Source organism: Macrotis lagotis, chromosome X (assembly GCF_037893015.1).
Source record: "Macrotis lagotis isolate mMagLag1 chromosome X, bilby.v1.9.chrom.fasta, whole genome shotgun sequence".
In the NCBI taxonomy this organism is placed as follows: Eukaryota; Metazoa; Chordata; class Mammalia; order Peramelemorphia; family Peramelidae; genus Macrotis; species Macrotis lagotis.
The window spans coordinates 68320064-68334474 of record NC_133666.1 but is presented as its reverse complement, the minus strand read 5'-3'; the positions used below and the strand labels follow the sequence as shown (position 1 = coordinate 68334474).

At 41.7% G+C, this 14411-nt stretch overlaps 1 protein-coding gene across 1 annotated transcript in view; it reads left to right on the top strand.

Annotated features, from left to right (window-relative positions):
* WDR44 (WD repeat domain 44) overlaps positions 1-11965 on the top strand; it is a 92489-nt gene extending 80524 nt beyond the window's left edge. Inside the window, exons 15-20 of the mRNA XM_074204935.1 lie at positions 1949-2140; positions 2264-2365; positions 2583-2698; positions 4103-4230; positions 4621-4755; positions 10900-11965. Coding sequence (XP_074061036.1) covers positions 1949-2140; positions 2264-2365; positions 2583-2698; positions 4103-4230; positions 4621-4755; positions 10900-10994 — 768 coding nt within the window. The 3' untranslated portion in view covers positions 10995-11965. The remainder of the gene's footprint in view (positions 1-1948; positions 2141-2263; positions 2366-2582; positions 2699-4102; positions 4231-4620; positions 4756-10899) is intronic.
* The last annotated feature ends 2446 nt before the right edge of the window (positions 11966-14411 follow it).

Genomic DNA, 14411 nt, shown 5'->3' with positions numbered 1-14411 from the left:
CAGGAAAGAGAGTGAAAGGAGGCAGAATTGAGGCAGATAGGTAAGAGAGAGAAGTAAGCAAGGAAGATGAAGAGAAACTAAGACCAGAATTTATTGCATGTATATTCATTCCTACTTGAAAGTTTAGAAATGCAGGGGTTTTTTTTATTATCCTTTGTCTTTTTCATTCTGATGAAGAAACCCCAAACTATTTGTGATACAAAGTGGAGAGAGTTGAAACCCATTTCTCCAAGGGAAAAAGCTAGATTTTCAAAGCATTGCAGCCTTTTTGGGGGCCTTTTAAGATGACCCCTTGAAATGCTTATGTCTGTTCCCTAGCTTTGCCTCTTCACGCTTGCTCCATGAAACAGTTGAAAGAAAGCCAACAACTGGAACTGGTTCCCAGACTTGCACTGCCCCTCCCCACTCAAAGCTTAAGGATCTGTGAAGTCTGTTCTTCAACTTCATTGCAATTTTAACACAGCTTTGAACTTTTATGTACTTGTCTCTCTTTCCTTCCATTTCATTTTTGAGAGGGAAGTTAAATTTTGGGTTTAGATTTTGTTTTGTTTTTTCATCTTAAATTTCCTCTCTGGAGGCAGCTAGGTGACGTAGTGGATAGAGCACCAGCCCTGGAGTCAGAAGTACCTGAGTTCAAATCCGGCCTCAGACACTTAATAATTGCCTAGCTGTGTGGCCCTGGGCAAGCCACTTAACCCCATTTGCCTTAAAAAAATTCCTCTCTGGCAAGGCTGTCCAGGCATTACTTGTTCCAAAGGACAATAAAGTAGTTAAGTGGGAAAAAAAGACAAAACAAAAAGTTCTATTTAGTGGTCTGAAACTTGACTTTGCCATGTGTCCTTGGATAAATCCCTTTGCCTCTCTGGGCCTCAGTTACCTTATCTGTAGCATTCTTTCCAGTTCCAAGTTTAGTCTCTGAAGTTTGAAAGATTTGGTATGAGCTGTTGAAGGTAATGGACTGTGTTTATTAAGATCAATCACTTTAGTTCAGACTTGTTTATATTTGACTGTTGAGCCTTTAAAGGTTCCTGGGTGGAAGGGGCTTATTTGATGATCATGGATGCCCAGCAATGGAGGCAGGCAGAGTTCAGATCCTACCAGTGTCTGGCTGAGGGCCTTATTACAGACAACTCGTGATTTTGCCAAAGTTAGATTTATCTGAGTTTTTAGAATGTCAGGTTTTTGTTCTGAAAATTTAGGTAAAGTAGGGCTGAGCTGGGTTTTAGTTGGCATTTAAGTTTTGGTGTCTAACTAGACCAGTTATATCCAAGAATTGTAAGAGCTAGGTGATTCACAGTAATCTGTTTTTCAAGACAGAGAATTTAAAGACCAGTGTAGACTAGCTTTCTTAGAAACCCTTCCCTGGTTACCACAGACCTTGGTGTATAGCCCAAAGAACATTTCAGTTGAAATCCAATGACCTGGGTTCAAACCACCCTTATTCCTTGGGTGATGTAAATCCAGTGTCTGAGCCTCAGTTTCCTTAACTGTAAATTGACAGAGTTGGGCTTAGTTTGTCAGGTCCCTTCCAGCTTTGAATCTGATCTGACATTTGAGAAAAATGAACTTCTGTCTTGGAGATTATTTACATGAACATCAGCAAAGCGTAGGTCCAGCACTTTGATAGTCTTATTCTATCAAAGATGATACTAGATTCAGAGCTAGAGAGGATATAAAAAAAGTCATTAAATCCAGTCTTCCTCATTTTATTGTTTTTCAGTTTTTTTTTCATATCTGCCTTTATTTCTTTGAGTTCTTAAGGTAAACTGAGGCTCAGAAGCTAGATAAATTGCTCAAAGTCCGTTAGTTAAAGTATCAGAAAGGATTCAAAGTCAGGTGTTCATTATGTAACTCTTTCCATTGCCCTGCACTACTTCACACCCAATTAGAATATTTGCTTGAATTTGTCACTTGCTGAAGTAAGAGGACCATTTCTCTTCTCCTTTAGGATGACAGGTATTTTCTGAGTGGGTCCTTGGATGGAAAACTTCGACTCTGGAACATTCCGGACAAAAAAGTGGCATTGTGGAATGAGGTGGACGGCCAAACCAAGCTCATCACAGCTGCCAATTTTTGTCAGAATGGCAAATATGCTGTCATTGGCACCTACGATGGACGATGTATCTTCTATGATACTGAGGTCAGTACTTTCCTGGTATGATGACATCAAGAAGTGATCGTTTTGTTGTAGGAAGTTAAGAGAGTACTGACTTTTACTTTAAAAGGCTGTCACAAATAACTGAGACACTCCAAATCTCTTTAGCATTTGAAATATCATACGCAAATACATGTACGATCTACCAGAGGACGCAACAGAATTGGAAGAAAGATTACTGGCATTGAACCTTTACCTGGAGAAAATAAGGTACTGTAGTCTTGTATCCCAAATGTGTGCCCATCCACTGAATGTATTGGTCATCCCACTGGAAAGTCCAGGGCTGGCTTTTGGAGAGAGAGTGTCTTTCCTTTCTTCAAAGGGATGCATGTGTTTGGTGAGGCTTCTTTTCTTTGGCAATCATTCTTCTTCTCTCTACCAAAAAAGTTAATCTGTTGATCTAACTTTTCCTCTGATGTGTTTTTAGATTCTTGTGACATCAAATGACTCCAGGATTAGACTGTACGATCTTAGAGATTTATCATTGTCTATGAAATACAAAGGTTATGTCAACAGCAGCAGTCAGATCAAAGCAAGTTTCAGGTAAACTGATAATGGGAAATGCCCAGAAGTAGTCAGAACATTTTCCTCTCCCCCCTTCCCCTTAGAAAGAAGGTATTTTTGATGTTTCTAAATACTTTCACGTCATTAATCTCATTTTATCCTCCCCAAATCCAGTGGTAGGTAGGCAACAAACTATCCCCATTTTACAGAGAGAGCAAACTGAGGCCCAGAGAAGGTTGGCCTTGACCAGATTGCGCTGATTGTTCCTGACAGGAGCAAGAATAGAATCCAAATTACCTTATTCAAGCTTAGGCTCTGCATTTGCCACTGTGTCCACAAAAAGTGGACACAAATTCTGTTGCTGAGAACTGAGTTCTGACCTTGGAAGCAAGTGCCCTTCTGGCACATTTTAGTTCTTCCCAACCTCAAGCACATAACTGAACCTGTGGGCACTAAGCCCTTCTTCTAATATGGATTTGATGTGCCCTAATATTCTGAGATTTAGCAGAAGGGACTTTCTCTTAATGGAGGTCTTGATTACTTTCCATCCTAAAACACTTAATCTGTGTGACTTCCTTTGGGCAAAGGCTTAACCTCAGTTTTCTCATTCATAAAATGGAGATAATGTATACCTAAAGAGCACCTGCTTCACAGGGTTATGTTTCTTAAATCTTTTACAAACTTTGGAGCCCTGTGTAAATAATGCCATTCAATCTGAAAAACCCAGATCTGGAAGTGACCTCAGGCCTTTTTAACAACATAAATGCTAGTATATTGTGCACATTGGACTTTCCTCTTTAGGAAGGATAGATCAGGGGAGGGGCAGTGCAGAGGAGAGATTTAGTGCTCTGGACTTGCAGGCAAGAGAAGGTTTCAAATCAACCTTCATTACTTATTAACTGTGTGACCCTGGGTAAGTCACTTATCCTCTATATGCCTCCATTTCCTCATCTGCAAAATGAAGGAACTGGGTTGAACTCTCCTCTAGCTCTGAATCTATAACCCTAAAATGAAAACTTAAAGCTAAAGTCCCAAAGTGGTAGTTAGAGGGCTGTTCTTGGAGTCAGAAAGATTTGAGTTCAGGTCCTGTGTACTATCGGAGTAACTATGTATAAGTCACTTAATTTCCCCAACATCCCCAGTGGCTTGTGAAAACTATAAATGAGAGAAGTTGCCAGTCCCCAGCTGGTGTAGGGAGCTTCCACACTAGGAGTTCCCCCCCTTGAATGAAATCACAAGTCTGGGCCTAGCTATCATAAAGGTGGTTTCTCTGAAGATAAAGTAACTTCCTCATATCCAACCAATGGAAAACTTCAGAATCATACTGGATTGGATGTCCACAAAGTCAAACTTTGTAAAAGTAAAACTTGGCGGGGACAGTCTGTCATTTAAAAAAAGTCTTATGGCTAGATTCTAAATTTGGGTTGTTGTTTTTTAATTTAGTCATGATTTTACATACATTGTCAGCGGCTCAGAAGATAAATATGTTTATATTTGGAGTACCTACCATGACCTAAGCAAGTTTACATCAGTTAGAAGAGATCGAAATGACTTCTGGGAAGGAATTAAAGGTAAAATCCGGCTTCTTTCTTCCCTCAGAGAAATCTATGCCTGTTTCTAGTCCTTCTCCATTTTGAGTTATCCTATTATTTCAGATGGTAAGTCTTCCTCCTTAGATTTTGTCCCATCAGCTTCAATTAGAAATATTAAAGTGGAAACACAAAAGTCAGATTGAGTTCATTAAAATTTTGACAGCATTGAAATATCAGAAATTTTTCAGAAGTTCATTTCAAGTAGTTGTATGGCCTAGGTTTTATAATTAGTTCTGATGCTTACTTCAAAGAACATTTTAGCAGAAATGTGATATAATTTACACCATAATGCTTGCTGTTTCAAAGTCTGGCTCTTGTTTCTTGTGTTGTATTAGTCTTTCTGAAATATCTTGTTTTTTTTTTCTCTAGCACACAATGCAGTTGTCACATCTGCCATATTTGCTCCAAACCCAAGTTTGATGTTATCGTTGGAAGTACCACCTGAAAAGGCTGAAACTAGTGATAAAGATAATGATGTTCAAGTATCGGATCCCATCCCCTCTGGTAGGTGCTTATGTTGAATTTGGTCCGACGGGTTTGATCCCTTTGGTATTTCCTAGACTCACATAGCTCAGGGGAGACTTGATAGCACCTGGATGTCTTTGAAGATTATTTCTGCTTGTTGCACACAGTGGATTTATCAAGCCCTGAAAACTAACCTAATATGTCTCCATCTTCTCAGGTTTATTTTTCTCAGAAATCCACTTAAAAGTGAATTCTGGAAGCCAGATGCTGGAGGTCAAAAGACAAAAAGAAAATAGGTGGCACCCTCAGGGACTTTATATTCTGCTCAGGGGAAAGGGCAGGTACACAGATCAGTGAAAACCATAATAATACACCACAGGACAATGGAGAAAACACTAAAAACTGGGGGATCCTGAAGGGCTTCTTGTTAGAAGGCCGATGCTTGAGCTCAGCTTTGAAGGGATCAGCCGATGAATGGGAAGCTAGCTTTGGCAAAGCCCTGTGAGCTGGAGATGCCACTTTGACGCCATCCTAGAACTTTGAATGTGTAAGGGAGAGGAATGTGAAATCAGACTAGGAAGATAGCTACATTGGGTATGGCTTTTGGTGTCAAACAAAGGCGTCTTTTAACTTTCAGGCCACAGGAACCACTGGAGTCTCTTGAGCAGGACAAGTCACATGCTAAGCTTTAGGAAGATGGATTTGGCAGCTCTGGGCAGGTTTGGAAAGGGGTTGAGATTAGAGGTAGGAAGACCCCAAATTTGGCTATTACTGTAGTCCAGGCTGAGCCCAAGAGTGGTGACTGAGTGACAAGAAAGTGATAACTTCCAAGAGATATTGTGAAGGTCTGTGAACAAGAATTGACAACCAATTGGATATGGGGCAGTATATGAGTGATGAGTCACAGATGACTCTTGAGTTAGGAAACAGTACCAATTGAGGGGGGTTGTGGTCTTTAACACAAATAGATAAATTAGAAAGCAAGGTGAATTTGAGGGGGAAGATAATTTTCATTTGGACATGTTGAGGTGTCCCATAGAGATGTCTGTTCCATATGCTGTTTTGGGGAAAGTATAGAGAGAAGAGGACTTGGGACAGCAACCTGAGGTGTATGCCTGTATTAAGGGTGGGGGTTGGAGCTCAAGGAGTCTGAGAAGGAGCAGTCCAACAGGTCAGAGGAGAAGCAGGAGAGTGCAGTGTCAAAAAAAGATGGATGAAAGTCTGGGAGGAGAGTGGGAAGCAGGTGATTGGTACTGTCAGAGGCCAGAGAGAAGTCAAGGGGGAGAACCAAGAAAAAAGACTGTTCCATTTGGCAACTGGGAGGTCACAGAGGGGCAATGATAGGATTTGGGGGCCAGAGTTGGAAATTGGAAACTGGGTGAGTGAGTGGAGGTAGGGAACATGTGTAGCCTTTCCTGGAAGATGAGTCACAAAGTTTCCTACCTGCCACTGACTGACTGTACTGGGTTCGATAGGCTTAGAGATGCAAAAGATGGGAGAAATTGGAAGAAAGTCTCCTAAGTGACACCTACCTAGAAGTGAGACCATTTGAAAGAATAACTTTATGAATTCAAAGATAGATTTGTAAAGCCAGGTTTTCTTAAACTAGGTCCACGTAGACCAGGTTGGTGTTGAGCTGGCTGCTCGATAACATGGAAGGTTTATACGGGCCACTGCCCACATAGTCAACACTGGTAGCTAAGTGAGTGAATGAGGGCAGCCAGCTTCCAGCTCCCTCACCCACCTTCAATCCCTGGCTATATTTTAGTCTTCTCCACCCCACCCCCTGACCTATGTTTGAGATCTTAATGTTGTACTTGGTTGACCCCTCCAACAACTTGATCTTTTCCTAAATATTTACCCCTTACCTTCCAGGGCACCATTCTAGTTCTCTACAGGGTAGTTGTCCTGGGGAGCAGACTTTCACTCTGCCACCTTCCTTCCTAATCTCCTTTTTTTGAAGTTTGCCTCCCTGACTGTGACTTCCTGTTCCATCTTTCACCAGTCTCACTCCTAAAACTATTTTTTTTTGGCAGGGGGGGATGGGACATAAGAGTGGCAAGGCAGTCAGGATTGAGTGACTTGGCCAGAGTTACACAGTTAATGAGTATCTGAGGCTGTATTTGAAATCAGGTCCTCCTGATTCCAGGGCCAGTACTCTATCCATTGTGTCATCCAGTTCCCCCCTATTCTTTATCATCACTATAACCTCCAATCCATCCATTCTCTCTGTTTTCCCTAGGTAGCCAGGTAGATTTAACTCTGGACTTGGAATCCACCTCAGATACTTTTATTAGTTAGGTGATTGGGCAAGTCATTTAACCTCTCTCAATCTCAGTTTGCTCATCTGTAAAATGGGCATAATAATTACACCTACAATTGCACCTATAATTGCATCATTGTTGGAAGCATCAAATGAGACAATATATATAAAACACTTGGCAAACTGTACAGCTTTCAATATATGCTAGCCTCATTTTTTTTTCATTCTGCTGCATTAGCTCTGACTTCATTGTCTCACCTCTGTAAAATTGAGCCTCTAGTTTACTAGTGCATCTATAAACAGGATGTCCTCAAAGTCTTAATACAGTTTCAGATTTGACTATCTTGTATCAAATTCACTCACGCCATAACCAAAGCCCAGCCCATATAGCCTCTGCCATCTCATTTATCTGTTTCTGTGTAGGTGCTTCTGGAGGAAGTTGCACCACTGTTGAGTAGGCTTCCATTACTAATCTGCTATCTGATCTCAACTGAGACCTCAGGGCTCTACTGTAATCATTGTATTTTGCCCTCTATTGACTATCATTCTACTGTCTATGCAAAAACTGTTTCTTCAAGGCCCCTTATGGTATCTGTGTTAGCCCCTACTTGAGGGGGGAAACAAAGGCCATCCTTGGCTCCTGTCTCAGCTTCTCTCCTTCTGCCCTTGTGCTCATCCCCTTCATTCTCTTTCTTATGTCTATGTCTTTCCTTTGGTGCCATCCCCTAGCACCAAGTGTACTTGTTCCCAAGGGCACAGCTTTGTCCTGGACTTTATTTTCTTCTCTCTACACTTGCATCTTTCTCTTTCCCTTTGTTCTCATCCACTAACATGGACTCAGTTTTCACCTTACTCTCAAGTCTACATGTTCATCTTTAACCTTTTGTGAGAGACAGCATAGCTTTGTGGGTAGAGTCCGGATTTACCTTAAGACAAATTCTATCTTTGGTATTCACCTGCTATTTGACCTGAATCTCTGTGTCCCCCTGGGAGTTCTCTAAACCATGAAGGCTAATTCCTGATACCAGGGAGTTCTCTCTTCTCAGCTTCTTTCTCATATTACCAGTCAGCTACTGCCCATCCCAAACCATCTTGTCTACTCCCCTAAAACAAAATGGAACAGTACAAAGGAGCCCCTCCTCCCCACTTGCTCACTGCTCATTCCATTCCATTCCTACCATCTCCCCAGTCACCTGGCTTCCTAAGCTGGGGACCCTTCTTGATTCTTCCTTCTTCACCTCATATCCCACCAGCCACGAAGTCATATCAGCTCTATCCTCCATGACATCCATTGAAGCCAACCCTTGCTTTCCACCCACATTGTTTCTTCCTCAAGTTAGGCCCTCAAGTCCTTCTCACGTTGGATTTTTTTATTTTGACCTTGACAGATATCAGTTCAGGATTCACAGAGGGTACAAAAAGAGGATTCAATGTGAAAAAGACAGTTGAAGGGTGTTTTTCTTAGGTGCATATAGGATGTAAATGATTGTAACAAAACTTCAGTCAGTAGAAGTCCTTTGTTAACAAAGCAACATCGTTTCCCTGCTTCTGTCTAGTCTCAGCCTCACAGCTGCCCAAAGCTTCCTAAGGCCCAGCTCTCACTGGACCTCTCCACTGTGGCTCTCTCTGTACCTCCACCTGAACTGTAGATCATGCCGTTGTCTGGCCCCAGCCCTCCAGACTCCTTCTTACCCTCCAAGCTAGGCCTCCTAGTTGGCATTCTCTCTTCCACCTCCATGGCTTTGTGTGTCCTGTTCCTGGATTGGACTCCCTCCTTATCTCTGGCTCAGAATTCTTCACTTCCCTCAAGGCTCAGCTCAACTGCCCATTGACCAGACCTATTTCCTTTAGGGAGCCTCGTATTTGTTTGGTTACTGTATCTCCCCCCTCTCTTTCAGAGAATCTGAACTTCATGAGGGCAAGGACAGTTTCATTTTTAAATATTTCTATTCTTGGCCTATATATTTCTATTCTTGGCTTATACATAGGTGCTTAATACCTGTTGAACTCTATCCTAATTTAGTCACTCAGAAACTTTGGTTTTCCTCAGAATTGTAAACACTTTCTTTGAAATATTATCTCCATTACTAATAACTGCTCTCTAGCAGAAGTCACTCTTCCCCTTCGCTCCTGGCAGAATGACCATTCACTTTACATCAGTAGAAGTAGTTCTTTGGGTTTTACTTGGTTCGATTTCAAGTAGACACTCACCTTTGTCATTGTCTTTACTTTTCATCTCTTATGCATTTTTATGGGCTGTTGTTTTCTTTGGTGGGAATCAGGAAAGAACCCGATTGTTCAATGGAGCAACTGTCAGGAGCTTGAAGATGGCCTCATCCTCAAGAGGCCTTTACCTTTCTGTGTATTACAGGGGTCTGGTAGTCAGTCTGGTGAAGAAGCCTGTCCTCTCACCCTGGCTTCAAATCCTGCTTGTTTCTCCCATTCTTAATTGAAGAAAATGCTACATTCGACTTAAAAGTTAAAGTGAAGATTTAATTGCTTTGTCCATCCACATTCAGTCTGCCCTGAATTCTTAGATTTGACTCCAGACAATGAGCCTCTGATTGAGTCCGTCCCCCTCATTTGCCAAAAGAGGAACTGAAGCCCAGATCAAGTAGTCAGGGGCAGATGTAAGATTCAGACTGAGGTCTGACTCCACATTTAGTGCTTTCCAGAATATCAGGGATGATGTGGTCTCTTTAAAAGAGACATAACTTTTCATAGTTTGCTGGGATCTCTTTTTCTTCCTTCGCAGCTGACTCAGGACGATTGACTGTTTCCCAGGGTTTTGCACCAAAGTTCCCATCTGATTTCCTTCTTTAAGTTTCTACTCCTGGTGGTCCACATTTTGGATAGATAAATGAAACTTAAGTGGGACCCCAGCTCTTCCCCTTTCCCATAATCCCAAAGACCTTTGCCCTTCATTCCAGAGATCCAAGTCTGAAAGGGGAAGAATATCTTCAGATGCTTAGAGCACTTCTGTGAAAGAGCTAACCGAAATTGGCTCACATGTACCATTCAGTCCCAGCCAGCTGAGGCAGGAGTCACTGCACTGACTTCATTCACCCACCTTCCACTTTCAGTGTAAAGTCCAGTAGCCTGTGTTCAAATTTGGACTCAAGTGTACCACTCTACCGTCTCTTAGGGCTGAGAAACCCTCCCCTTCCTGCCTTCTTATGAAATACCAAATTGTGGTTAATTGTAACAATCAATCCAGACTGTGAGAGGGACAGTGGGGGACTGAGAGAGAAAGACCTAGAAATTATGTATGTTTGCATGTATGAATAGCCTGTTTTCTGGGGCAGTCCCAATTTCAAGAAAAGCTAGCGTCTTTTCAAACAAGGCTTTGCAAAAGGAAATGACTTTTGTCACACTCAGTGTTCCAAATTTTGGTTTAGAAACTATGGTTCCTGTAGCAAGATACAGCTTGGCTCAGCAGTTCTTTGAAAACTAGCTAAGATAAAGCCCAGTAAAGGTAAATTCCAGAGTTAGGGAAGTCTTAGCTTGAGGGCACCCTAAGGCAGGTCATGGATCCCTAAGGCAGGTCATGGATAGTTTTCAGAGGATCTGGGACTTCGACCTTTATTGTTTAGTTAATTTAAATTTCAGCAACCCTTGGTTTCCTTCTTAGACTTTATATTTTATACATTTTAAAAACATTCTTTGAAGGGGGGGGAGGGATCCATAGACTTCCTAGACTGTGGTCCCAGAGGGTGAGGACACCCAGAAAAGGTAAAGAAAGGTAAAGTGAAGGGCTTCCAGAGACAAGACTCCCCCAAGCATTGAGGTAGCAGGTATGCCAGGCCATGAGGGAAAGAGGAAGAAGACTCTGGATGAAGGAGGTGGCTACTCAGGTTTTTGGTTTTTTGGTGGGGTTTTTTTTTAGAATTGACTGACATTTTTTCTTGAATGCTTTTCAGGTGCCCTGAAGACTGACCAGACTGAGGTTCTTCTCTCTGCAGATTTCACTGGAGCCATCAAAGTGTTTATTAACAAGAAGAAATGTGTAGCTTGACTTATGAGAACTCAATTACAATAAACAGAGATGAACCCATTTCTTTGAGCATCATGAGTGACAAAACATTGGAGTAGTGTTGCAGGCTAACCTTGTTTTTCAGCTGTTCAGATCCAATATATTTGGGGAGCCAGTGTCAGTGATCCAGTGACCAGGCCAGGGAGACTAGAAAGAGCATAGACGTGCAAGAAGAAAATGACCCAATGGTTGACCTGACATCTTAAAATTGGTTATAGTTTTGCTCTATAGTTGTCAACATGCAAAGGTTTCTGCATGAAATATAGTCCTCTCTGAATCTCCTGTGTGCGCCTATTTTTGGTTAATGCCCAAATTCAACAGCTTGGTTCTTCAGAGGCTCTTTTTGGCCATTCAATGAGAAGAAAATGGTTTGGGTTTAGAGTTTTAAAAAAAATCTCTTTTGCACAGTTTTTATTTAAGGTAGTATTTTTGGACTCTTAGTGACTTGGAGAAAGTTATAGAGGTTTCGGATAGGTCAACAACTACATGTAAATGTTTTTATAAATTTCTCCATTTGGGGAGAAATTGTATTTGTGGCCCGACTTACTGTGGATTTTAGGGTTTTCTTTGTATGTGTATATAGAAATAGTATTTCTTTTTTGCACACTGGAGCACAATGTTTCTATGTAAAGAACACTTTTCATTCCTTATTCATGGGCACTAGACTATGAGAGCTCACTCAAAAAAAATGAACCTGCACTCATTAGAAATTCTTTTCTACAACAATGTAAAAATGAACTGTTTACATTTTTTAAGGCATTGGAGTTTTCCAAAATTAAGCTGTTTTGCTTTGAGTTGCTGAATTTGAAAGACTTTGTAAATATTGCTCGACTGTACCAATGAAATAACCTTGGGGCAGTTGAACCCCAGTCATGTTATTCATGGTTAGCCTATGTCTCAGAAAGTAAAAATGTCTAATTAAAAGTTGGGCACCAACATTTGGTAAATGTCATTTTGTTTTTAAATGACTCAGGTTTCTCATAGCAGGCCTGCAACACCTGGCTTCTAGTGTCAGCCTTGTCCCTAAGCTAGCTTGGTGACTGTAGGCAAGGGTCGGGCCCATTCACACCCTGTTTCCACATCTGAAAATGAGGGAATTGGACTAGGTTATCTTGAAAGCCACTTCTCTCTCTCTCTCTCTCTCTCTCTCTCTCTCTCTCTCTCTCTCTCTCTCTCTCTCTCTCTCTCTCTCTCTCCATCTCTCTCCATTTCTCTTCACTACTGGGTTAATCAATTTACCTGAGTTTGTTGTAGTAAGTAGAGTTTATCAACTGAGAACAGAATGCCCAAAAGCAGCTTCTGGGGCATTATTGTATATGATGGATACAGAGTGGAAAATCAGTTGTAAAAATGGCTAGTTGGAACCTTAAGAACTTCATAGAGTAAGATACGCCCATAGTCATCTTTAGTCTGGAAAGTCAGAGGCCTCCAGAGCAATAGGTGACAAACACCTCAGTTTGTAACAAAGCATGGTGAAGAGTCATGAATGACTGGGATACCAGGAAGTCACGGTTTAGTCTGGCCCTTGGAGATTTCCCACAGAGCTTGGCCCTGATCACTAGTTTTTTTTGTTTTTTTTTTCCCTGTTGACTGTGGCTTCATCGTTTTTCTCTACTTGGGCCCTCCAGGCTCAGGTTTTGTAGTTTTGTGGTGAGCCTGCTGACCAGCTAAGCTGGTATACCCCTCTTCCCAGTCTCATCTGGTGCCAGGTCAGTCATGGCCAGTTTCTTCTTTTAACTTCATGTCTAACTATGAGGACAGCTTGGCCTTCCTGCTCTTTGACTTCTGGGCTGTTGCTCTACTGTTGCCTGGGAGCTTGAGGGTTTCCGGTATAAATATTTCCTGAAAAAGTTTGTGGTTAATTTGAAAGAAAAGATAGTTAGCATCAGGGAGTGTCTTTGGGTCTTTTGTAGTGCCTACCCCTTTTAGGTTAGCAGTCTTGTCAGAACTGAATTGGCTACTCACATTTTAAAAAGCAGTTCTTGTGGAAATTACCCTATGAAGTGAAATGTAGAAATAATGTAACTTTGAGTTTTACTTGGAGAACCTCTAAACAGATACTCATTCTTGACCTTCCCATGCAGCAACAACCCGATGAGCCAGACCTAAGCCCTTAGCTGTATGAAGAGCTGGCTCAAGAACCATGGCAAGCATTTTCTCTCTCCTGTTGACCTTCCTTGGAATCTAAATGCCATTGAAAATTATATGTAATGACTGACCACAACTGAAAATTCCCTAGATGTCATTTTAGCATTGAGTGGATGTTCTGTGAAATTGGCATTTAACCCCCCCCCTAAAAAAAAATCTTAAGAATCAGATGATTATCTTCCCCACAGCTCTGAAAAATTGCTGTTCTCCTCAGTTGTAATAGGGGGTATGGAAATGCCTCAGTTACTTGGGGGAATTCTAGGTCCAAGCTTGTGGGAGTTGAGGCCCATTTCTAAACACCCCTCAAGAAGATTGGCCCCAGTTCCAGTTCTCCATTTTGCTTTGCCAGGGTTTGGTGGCTCTGTAGACTGAGTCATCTTGACCAGTCTTTCCCAAGCAAAACTCCTGTGAAATGGGCTACAGTGGAAGATCCCCGGATCCCAATGTTTTCCCAGTTAGCTTTCCCCAGATAAGCCACCACCTTGGAGGAGGGGGAGGGGGAGGGGCTGCAATACCTGGGGAGTCTAATGCATTTGAGTCTGGAGCTCTGAAGAAATCAGATGAAGGTACTTTCCAACCCTTATCCTATCGTTTACAATAATAGGACCCATCAGAATTCTGATAGATGGGAAGTATAAACTAAACATGTATTTGGCCAATAGCATGTGATTGACTCTCACAGGGTCAAAGTTTTGCTCAGGGTCTCATGTCCTGAGCCCAGTGCTCTTCCCTAGCAGGCAATGAGGCTTTGAGGTTTCCATAGCATTTGGAGTCCCTTCAGAAAGTGTCTAGATTTTTTTTTCTCAGGTGAAATTGGTTGGGTTGTTTTTTCAAAAGTTCTAAGATGAGTTACCTATGTAGGTTTAATTACTGCAAGGCTATTTAAGATGTGAGGAACTGTCATTATGAGGGAGAGGTGGTGATTTGTTTTTAACCTTTTTCCTTGATGTGCCCTCTCCAACTGGGTCTCATTTACTGATAAACAAAACATTGAAGTCTAGAGTTATGGTTGAAATGACTGATTGTATTTAGCTTGGAAGAGAGGAGACTTGGAAGGGCACCATGGGTTTGAATAGTTTAAATATAAAGTCTTCAACTGGACAAGACAATTTTGCTTAACCTAAGCCCCAAATGGAGGATCATAGATTTCATGACAGGATACTTAATTGAGTTCACTGATTCCAACTCTCATCTGAGGCACAAAGAAGTAGTGACTTTCTCAAGGTCACACTGGTAGGAAATGTCTGCAGT